Source organism: Pediculus humanus, genomic scaffold (assembly GCF_000006295.1).
Source record: "Pediculus humanus corporis 1103172107623 genomic scaffold, whole genome shotgun sequence".
Lineage (NCBI taxonomy): Eukaryota > Metazoa > Arthropoda > Insecta > Psocodea > Pediculidae > Pediculus > Pediculus humanus.
The window spans coordinates 172,224-182,560 of record NW_002987236.1 but is presented as its reverse complement, the minus strand read 5'-3'; the positions used below and the strand labels follow the sequence as shown (position 1 = coordinate 182,560).

General features: G+C 31.4%; 1 protein-coding gene across 1 annotated transcript; it reads left to right on the top strand.

The window, feature by feature from the left end:
- Window positions 1-1,628: 1,628 nt before the first annotated feature.
- On the top strand, window positions 1,629-4,357 carry Phum_PHUM252910 (DNA-repair protein XRCC1, putative; the record flags this gene model as incomplete). The annotated part of the gene is made up of 8 exons (XM_002426373.1): window positions 1,629-1,679; window positions 1,808-2,008; window positions 2,104-2,536; window positions 2,778-3,261; window positions 3,342-3,573; window positions 3,651-3,768; window positions 3,843-4,053; window positions 4,168-4,357. 8 exons carry the CDS (start codon window positions 1,629-1,631, stop codon window positions 4,355-4,357), a joined length of 1,920 nt encoding a protein of 639 aa, XP_002426418.1.
- Window positions 4,358-10,337: the final 5,980 nt, after the last annotated feature.

Sequence of the window (10,337 nt, the reverse complement as noted above, 5' to 3'; positions counted from 1 at the left end):
TTATATATTTATGTATATATATATATTTTTTCCTTCCAGTATTTTGAATTATTTATAAGAAAGCAGACATTTAAAAAAAAAAAATTTTTTTGTGTTTTTTTTTTTATCTAAATGAAAAATACATAAATTTTTCCAATGGCAATTGATGCGAATCGTAATGGAGAAAAAAATAGAGAGAGTGGGAGAGAGAGAGAAACGTTTCCGATATTTATTGTTTACGTCACACCATTTTCGACTTTTGACAAACTGACAACGTCGTGTTCATCATTATTATTATTATTATTATTATTATTATTATTATTATTATTATTATTATTATTATTATTATTTTCACTTCTTAATCAAGGCGGGGGGAGGGTTTTCATCTGTCATTTTGTCGGGGTTTGTCCAAAATTTATTCCGGGTCTCTTAAATTAGTACCACGTCAATCCTTATTAATTTTCCCCGAATCGGTCTCGGGAAATCGGGGTCCGGTGTGACAATAATATAACATCTGTGGAGTGACCGGAAATAAGAATTTATTATATGACGTCATCATCTTTGTTTTGTTCTCGCCGGTGTGGGTGTTTGCGTCATACACGTCCCAAGCGGCGTGACCGTTTTATTATTATTATTATTATTATTAGTATTTAAAAAAAAAAAAAAAATGTAAAAATTATGAGATTTGGTCGTTTGCGAAAACTTTGCCCCCACCCCCTCCCCCCCCGAAATGCAAAACTGTCCGCAGAAAAAAAAAAATTTGTAAGCAGAGTGAAAACCTTTTTTTTTATTCCTTTTTTTTATTCCTTTTATTTTTTCCTTTTTCCGAATGGAATGGTGCCGTATACATAAATATATATAAATTTTTTTTTTTCTTTTCGTATTTCATTGCAGGCTGTCTCACTATTTCACGGAATAATGTCGTTTTTTTGGTGGGGAGGGGGAGGGAGAGGGGGAGGGAAGAGACAAAAAATTATTTTCTTCACTTTTTCTTTTTTTTTTTTTATTTTGGATTATCTGAGATTTTTCAACGATTTCAAATTTTCTTTTAGATTCTATCGAATAGATTTTTTTTTCTTTTTCTTTTCTCTTTTTTCTTTTTTTTTCATCCCTTAAGCTTTTCTTTATACGATTTACACACACACACACACGTCGAGAATGAAATAATGGTATGTAATAAACACCGACTGAGCCAGCACCAAATAAATACTTTAATGATGATAATAAAACAAAAAAAAGAGAGAAGGCGGTGGGATTGGGGCTGGGATCGCGGGGCGTGTGAGTTGGCAACACTGAATTTTCATTTGATTGAATTCGTTCGAAAAAAAAAAAAAAAACGAAAAGAAAAAAGAAAAAAGGAAAGAAAAAAAAGTTTTTTTTTTATGTCTTCCAACGTCATTTTCTCTCTCTCTTGCTCTCTCTCTCTCTTTAATGATGACGGCGATAATAATGATGATGATAAATAAGAAAGTTTTTAAAATATTAAAAAAATTACACTTATACATATGTAAATAATAATGATAATAATAATAGTAAAATGGCGTTCGATTTGAATTAACGTGATTTTTTAAATTGAAAATTTATAACCGTCGCCGATCGAGTTGGGTAATAAAATTATTTATGACAAATTTAAGGAAAAAAAAAAAAAGATGGCGGCGGAGGATCAGTTGGAGGATCTGACGTGGCAGGAATTTACGCGTGTAAAAAGAAAAAAAAAAAAAAACAAAAACAAAAAAAAAATCAGAGCGTTACGCGGTAGTAATTTCACGCTTGACCGATCGGAAATATAAATTTGAATTTCGCGGGGTTTTTTTTTTTCCGTTTCCAGGGACATCCGGCAAAGAATTTACTCGGCGGAGAAATAAGACCGAATAAAAATTGGCTTTGCGAAAAAGGATCGAATAAGGGAGCGATAATTATTCAATTGAAAAAGGCGGCCATATTGACTTCAATACACGTCGGTAACGCTCATTCTGCATTCGTTGAAATTCTTGTCGGAAAAGCTGCTGACGTCACGGATCATTATGAGGTTTGTTTTTACTACTACTACTACTGGGGGGAGGGAGGGGAGGAAGGGGAGGTGGAAAAAAGATAAATTTTTACTCGTTTTCGTTTTCGTTGCAGTCTTTAGTTCCAGTTTCAGTTTTTATGTCTCCCCTCGATTCGACAAACGGAAATAATAAAAATCGCACGAGATTTTTCAATAAAGAAGATTTCAATCCGACGACAGCCGGAAAATTATGGGATCGAATTAAAATCGTTTGTTCTCAACCCTTTAACAAACACGTACCGTTTGGTTTGTGTTTCGTCGAAGTGCACGGAGAAAAAGATGAAACGAATTCCCCCCGCGTGGATTTTTTACAAAAACCGTCGGAAAAATTTTCAACGGAAAAGAAAAATGATGAGTGCGACGGCAGCGCCGGAAACGACAAAGACGACGGCACAAACAAGAACAAGGACGACGAGGACGAGAACGATATAAAAATTGGAAGTTTTTTCAAAAGGAAAAAAACAAGAGAGAAAAGCCTGGAAGGAACGAAACCTTCAGGATCTCCAGGTACGTAATGATTATGACGTAGGAAAATGGAAAACGTTATCAGTTATTATTTTAATACGACGCGTTATCATTTAATTTTTATATTCCGGTCTGGTGCGCTAATGACTCCCCTTAATGCCCCCCCACTTTTTTTTTCCTGGAAAAGATTTTTTCGTTGGGGGGGGGGAGGGTGATATAATCGTCAAGTTTCGGTCATCGTCATCATTATCATTTACCTTTTTTTTTTTTTTTTCTATTTCAGACGAAAAAGAAAAAGGCAAAGTGGAAAGTAAAGAATTAAAAATGTCGACATCGAGGGAATCGGAAAAACTTTCGAGTCGTCGTAGCGACGGAACGAGAGAAAAAAAATCAAAAGAAAATGAAAAAATCGTGTCAGTAGAAAAAATGAAGGGGGCGGTGGGAAAAAACGCGGGGAAAGAAAGAGAAAAGGGGGGAAAAGACGAAAAGTCGCCGGGAGTCAGTAAAAAAAAAAGAAAAATGATGGAAGGCGGTGGTGGCGGTGCCGGCGGCGGGAAGGAGGAAAGAAATAAGGGAAAAGGTGAAAAAAAAATTTCGGAGGTAAAAATAAGGAAACATGGGAAACCTTTCGAGAAGCTTTTAGACGACGTGGTTTTCGTTATAAGCGGATTTCAAAATCCCTTACGTGGAAACATACGAAACATGGCGTTGAAAATGGGAGCGAGATATTCTCCAGACTGGAAAGACGACGAGTGCACTCATTTAGTGTAAATTTTTTTTCACTAATTATAATATCATCAGCTGCTGCCACTGTTATTATTATTATTGACGAGTTGACCTTTTCCAGGTGCGCTTGCGAAAACACGCCGAAATTTAATCAGGTAAAAGGAAAAGGGAAAATTGTTAGAAAGGAATGGTTGGAAAAATGTCACTCGGATCGGAAAAGATATCCGTGGAGGAGATTTGCTCTGGATAAAAGAGAATGTAAAAAACCTGAAAGCGAAGAAGAAATCGATGAAGAAAGAGAAGAAGAGGAAGAAGAAGAAGAAGAAGAAGAAGGAAAAGAACCTGGAAAAAAGGTTTTCTTTTATCTTTATCTTTACCGTTCATTTCTCTCTCTCTCTTGTTATCGAAATTTTTATTTTATCGTTTTTAGGAGGAAGAGGAGGTAGAGAAGAAGGAGGAAAAGCGAAAAGAAAAAATCGAATTTCGTACGACGACAGCGACGGCAGCAGCAGCAGCAACAGCAACGTCATCGAAAAAAGATAAACCAGGTGAGTGAAACAGAAAAAAAAATAATTTTCTTTTGTAAATAAATAAATAAATTTTTCTTTTTGAAAAGTTCCAGATGATGAATACGACGTACCGACAGACAATGATGATGACGAGGATGACGACAACGGAAACGGAAACGACGGAAAGAAGAAAAGAGAAGCAGAAGACACGACCGATTATCCTATGCCATTCTTACCAGATTTTCTTTCCGGTAAAAAATTCTACGTCGATTCGAAAACGAAAAATAAAAAATTTTGCGAAAGATACATCGTCGCATACGACGGGTAAGTCGAAACCTTTTTTTTTTTTTTTTTTTTTCGAAACTGGAATTTTCCAGAATGTTTTTTCTCATCATTCAGAGAAAAATTTTTTTAATTTTCTATATTTGTTCTGGACAGAATTTTAACGGATTCGTTGAACGAAAACGTGGATTATTACGTCACGGATAGCGTGGGAGGAGGAGATGGGAGACACCTGGAGAGTATAAAGGATAAAATTCCAAACGTCGTGGCGGTAAAATCGTCGTGGATTTTAGAAATGAATTCGAAACAGGAATACACGTCGGTTTCCCCGCATATCGTTAAGTAATGGAAGGATGACCTCAAAGAGAACAAAAAGGATTAAACATCATCATTACCATCTCCTTCTCCTTCTCTCTCTCTCTCTCTTGGTTGTGTTTCGTGAAATTGAAAATGACAAATGCGTTAAGCGAACGAGAGAGAGAGAGAAAGAGAAAGGGAGAGTGGGGAAGGTAGGAAGAGAGAGATAGAAAATTAATTCTGGAATTTGAAAATTTCCTTTTCTACCATAATATCAGCAGTTTCTCCCCCTCCCCCTCCTCCCTCCTTTTCGTACGCGAATAGATTCGAGAAAGATAAATAAAGTGATAAAGAATTATCATTATTATTATTATCAAACGTGTGTCTCCTGCCACGGGAAAAAGAAGGGAAGAGGTGGGAGGAAGTGGTTTGGAAAATAATCATTTTCAAACAACCGGAAATATTCTTTCCCTTTCCTCCTCTTCCCTCCCTCCCTCCCCGATTGTCATTTCCAGACGGAAGATGACGATTTGAAAAATTTAGAGATGCGGGAAAATGATGTGAAAAAAGGGATTTTTTCTTCTGCTTTTTTTTCCCGAAGGTTTCGAAGATAAGAAAGAAATAGTCGACGAACGGTTGTTGTTACGCTTATCTCTGTCTTTGGTTTTTTTAACGTGGCTGGCGTTTCATTTATGTATCGTGTCATTAGAAAAAGAATAAAAATTATTTTTCCGTTTTATAACTCTTTACGAATCGGAAAAAAAGAAATGCAAATTGACGATAATATTTATCGGAAGGATAAGGATAGGATAGAGAGAAAAGTACGAGAAAATTTTCCTTTCGTCTCCCCTTATTGTCGTGGAAGGAGAAAAGGAGGAGAAGGAGGCACACTACTTATCTTTTGTTTTCAGGTCTCTTACAAATGAGAATACGTCGGTACGGATTTTTGATTTGGGAAAACGGGAAAAACTAATCAATCCGCACGAGATTAAAATGACCTTATCATTATATTACGTCACGAACACTGCCGGAAAAAAAGACTGATAACGATAGAATAAGAGGAAAATTTTTTTTTGTTTTTCTCATTAAAATATAGTCGTAAAAATACGTAGTACAAATTATACATGTTTAAATTGTTCTTTTCCTCCTCCCTCCCTCCTACCCCTTTCCTCCCACTTCCCCCCCCTCCTCCCATTATTTAAAGAATGTAACATCATCATTATTATCATCATCATCATCATCATCATTACTAAAATTTTCATTTCGTTTTTTAAATTTATTTATTTAAGTCACGCGTTTGTAATATATAAATGTTTACGTTATTAAATGAGTTCGGTTATTCACGTATGACGTCATTGAAATTATGACGTAATGAAATGTTCCCTAAAAAATGGGGTGGGGTAAAAAAAAGACGACTTTTCGAATAAGGAAAACAAAACTCTTACCCGAAAAAATTAATAAAAGCTCGAAATAATAGTTATTATTATTATTATCATTAGAGGAGGTTAAGGAAAATGGGGGGCGAGGGGAGGGGAAAGGTGGGGGGAGAGAGAGTTTAAGAAGAAATAAATAAATAAAATACGTGATGGGAAATGACGTAGTCGATTGTTTGTCATGGATCGATCGATCACTTTCTCTCTGATTTTTTTTGTTTTTCCCCCTTCGTTAAAATAAAAACGATGACGTCAAAATAGTAATAATAATAATAATAATAAGAGCAATCGATAGAGAGAGAGAGAGATTTTTGCTTTATTTTACGTCATTAAAACTTATTAATTAATCGTATTAGATTTTATTTACTATCATCATTTCTACGACTACTAATTAATAAAATTAATAATATTAATCCTATTTATTATTATTATTATTATTAATTTTAACGTCGTTACGAAAAACCCGAAAACCTGAACCTGCACGAAAAAAAAATTTTTTTCTGATTTATATAATCGAAACATTTTATTATTATTATCGATCATTTTTAGTTTTAATTAAATTTAAAAATGTTTGTGCGTACGAGTATATATTTTTTTATTAAAAAACCCCATCCTTCGCATAAGTTATACATGGGAGTTGTGCGTCATCTTACGTTTTCATTCGAAAAAAATTTTCCTCTGTTAATTTTTAACAAATGAAATGAGAGAAAAGAGAATTATATTAATGACTGGAAAAATTTTAACAAATCCTAATTATTATTATTATTATACATTTACGCATTGTTACGCACGCGCGTTTTGCGAATATATACGTAAAGGTTCGGTTACGCTGCGTGAATAATAATAATAATTTAATTTTTTAACGTCGGCCAATGGAAAAAAAAATTTTTTTTTTCTAATTTTTAACAAATCCTAATTATTATTATTATACTACGTTTACGCATTGTTACGCACGCGCGTTTTGCGAATATATACGTAAAGGTTCGGTTACGCAGCGTGAATAATAATAATAATTTAATTTTTTAACGTCGGAAAACTGAAAAAAAATTTTTCTGTTTTTTTTTTCTAATTTTTTCCATCGAAAATTTTCACCGCGGAATTCGTTTGTTATCACCATCATTATTATCATCATCATCATCATTATTATTATTATTATTATTATTTAATTATAAAATCATTTTTTTTTTTCGTAATTTTCGGTTTAAAATTTTCCTCTCGCCCATTCTCTCTCTCTCTCTTTATTTTGGATTCTTTCCGTTTTTCCGTACGAAAAATTATTTTTAATTTAAAATTATTATCATTATCATCATCATCGTCATTATTATTATTATTATTACTACTACTATTCATTGTAATGTTTTATTATTACTACTACAATTGAATTCTCTTCAACCATTTTCCCCTTTTTCCTTTTTTTTTTTTTTGTTAAAGTTAAACATTAATATTTTAGAGAGAGAGAGAGAGAGAGAAATACGGATAAATGAATAAATAAAAAGAGATGAAAAAAGAATAAGAAAATGCGCTAAGAAAAATTAATAATAATAATAATAAGAATGATTATGATTAGAACGAAAAGTGATTCGAATTTTCCATATTTACAATTAATTTATAATATTTGCCGTAATAAATCATCATCATCATGGTAATTATTATTATTATCATCATCGGGAAGAAGATGCGTTTGCGTTTGCGTGTGCGTGTGCGTGTGCGTGTTTGCGTTTGTAACGAATTAAAAAAATAAAAAAAAATTTTTTTCGCTTATGTTAAAACGTAAGTGGAAACATTTTATCAAAGAAACTTTTTCCGTTATTTTTTTTTTTTAACTTTCCTTTGATAATAAGTACCTTTGAATTTTTCCTTTTTTGAAAAAAAAATTTTTCTTTTCTTTCGTAATAATTATTTTTTTTAAAAAATAATTTAGTTAATAATTAAAACGAAATTAATTAATAAAAATAACGAAAATCAAATTAAAAGTTAGTCAAAGGAGACTTTTTAAACCTTTGAGAAATAAAAAAAAATTTTTTTTTTTTTTCCTTTGGAATTTTATCAAAAATAAAAAATAAAAAAAAAAAAGGAAAAGAAAAGAAAATACAACAACTCCTTGTAAAATTCTTTTTTAAGGTGAAAAATCGATTTCCGGTATTTGATGATAAAAAAGAGGAGGAAGTAGACAACAAAAAAAAAAAAATGAAAGGTGGAAAAAAAAAAACGTCATTTTGACGAAGTGGAAAATTGACATGCAACAACAACAACAACAACAAACAACAGAAAAAAACAGAAGCAGAAGAAAAAAAAGGAAAAAAAGAAAGGAAAAAACATACAATGGTTTTTTTTTATTTTTAAATATTTTAAAATGTCGGATGTCGGATGTTGTTTCATTTGTTCATTCGTTTGTTCATTCGTTTGTTTGTTTGTTTGTTTGTTTGTTTGTTGTTTGTTCGCACGATCGGAAACGAAATTTAAAAAATTAAAAAAACTACATAAAATTTTTAATAAATCAAAAACGAATGAAATTTTATTAAAAAAAAAAACAATTTCGTGTAAGATGACAGACGACAGACGACGACAACACACGAAAACACACGACAATACACGATCATCCATTTTTAAAAATTCAAAATGGCGTCGGACGTTATGTTAATTTTTTTTCAATTAAAAAAACCGAAAGTCGTGACTGACTCATGATAAATAAATAAATAAATCAATTTTTTTTTAAAAATCAAAATTGAATTAATTACAAGCAACTGACGCGGACGCGAAGGATTTTCCGAAAAAAAAAAAAAAACTTGTCGACATTTCTATTGTGTCAGAGGGAAACGTGTCGCCAACGTTTGAAAAACAGAAAAAAAAGGAGGGAAAACTTTATTGTTTTTTTAAAAAAATTTATTCTTTGCGAAAACGAACACGTTTAACTCGGTTCCTTATTTGCATTTTTTTCCTTTTCATTTTTTTTCCTTTTTTTCGTTTCCTTTTACACTCAAAGGAAATGAGTAACGAACGAACGAAATAATAATAATAATAATAATAAACTTTATCTCTACTTTAAAGGCGTAAAATTTAAAAAAATTTTAAAAAATAATTAAACGAAAAAATTTTTTTTAGATTATTAAAAAAAATTTTTTTTTTGTTTTTTGTTTTTCACTGACCGGAAATGACGTCACGAGGAAAATTTTTTTTTTGCTTTTTTTTATCGTAAAGGTTTAAAAATTGAAATAAAAAAATAGAAAAAAGTTTTTTTTTTTATACAAAAAAATTAAAATAATCCTAAAAAGTTATATTTTTAGTATTAGCATCATTATCATCATCATCAATATTATCATTATTATTATTATTATTATTTTTTAAACGAAGTCATTTTTCCATTGATCATCTCTCAACCGAGACTAATTTAAACTCCGCTCAATTGCTTTCAAACTTTTTTTTATAAAACTTTTTTTTTTAGATTTTTTTTTTTTTGAAAGGGTATAATTAACAAAAAAGGGGGAGAGGGAAGGGGGAGGGCAAAGGGAGAGAAAAGGGAGAAAAGAAAAAGAGAAAAAAAAAATTCATTCCTCCTGTTTTTGAAGCAATAGAATAGAAAAATAAAGAAAAGAAAAAAGAAAAAAAAAATGGACGACAAAAAAAAAAGAAAAAAACTTTTTAATAAAGTTAGAATGTCATCATTCAGTGAAAAAAAAACTTTTTTTCGTTTTTGTTTTTCGTTCAATAAGTAAAATGGCGGCGTAAAAACAAAAAAAAAAAACTTTTAATACGAAATGCATTCGAATTATTATTATTATTATTTAAATAAAAAAAAGATTTCGAACTCGAAATTCGAAGCAGAAGAAAAAAACAACGACGATGATGAAGATGATGATGAAAATTCAAGTGAGAAAAAAGTCGTTTAGGATTAGAAAAGGGGAGGGAAGGGGAAGTAGGGGAGGGGAATGCAGGGCCGACAGGGAGACAACATACGAATGAAAAAAAACAAATATATGGTAAGATAATAAAGATCGAATGACGTCATAAAAAAAAAGAAAAAACTAATCAATTCGATACTGGAATGAAACTTTTCCCAAAAAAAACTTATATATATATATATAAATATAGTTCCAGAAGAAAAAGAAGAAGAAGACGGAAAGCTGGAAAAAAAGATAGAGTGAGAGAGAGGGGGGAAGAAGAGGAAGGCGGGAAAAAAAGGCAGAAGATGAAAAAATTCAAAAAGAATTTTAATTTTGGAATTCCGTTGCGCGCATTTTCATGGAATTTTTCTTTTTTTCTTCCTCTTTTTCCTTTTTTTCGTTTCGTTTCAACCAACGAAAGGTTATTATCATTATTATTATTATTATTATTATTATTATTATTATTATTATTATTATTTTAGGTATTCCTAAAGTGTTTTTTCGTGTCTTTATATATATTGTAATCGAAGAATCCTGACACTTTTTTTTCCCTTCCTTCCTTCCTTCCTTCCTTCCTTTTTTCCTTCCAAACCCCCGCAACCCCCCCCCCCCACCAACGCTTTCTATTACTACTACTATCATTATTATTATCATCATCATCATTATTATTATTATTAGAAAAATTCATTGGAATTTGAAATGATGAATGAAAAAG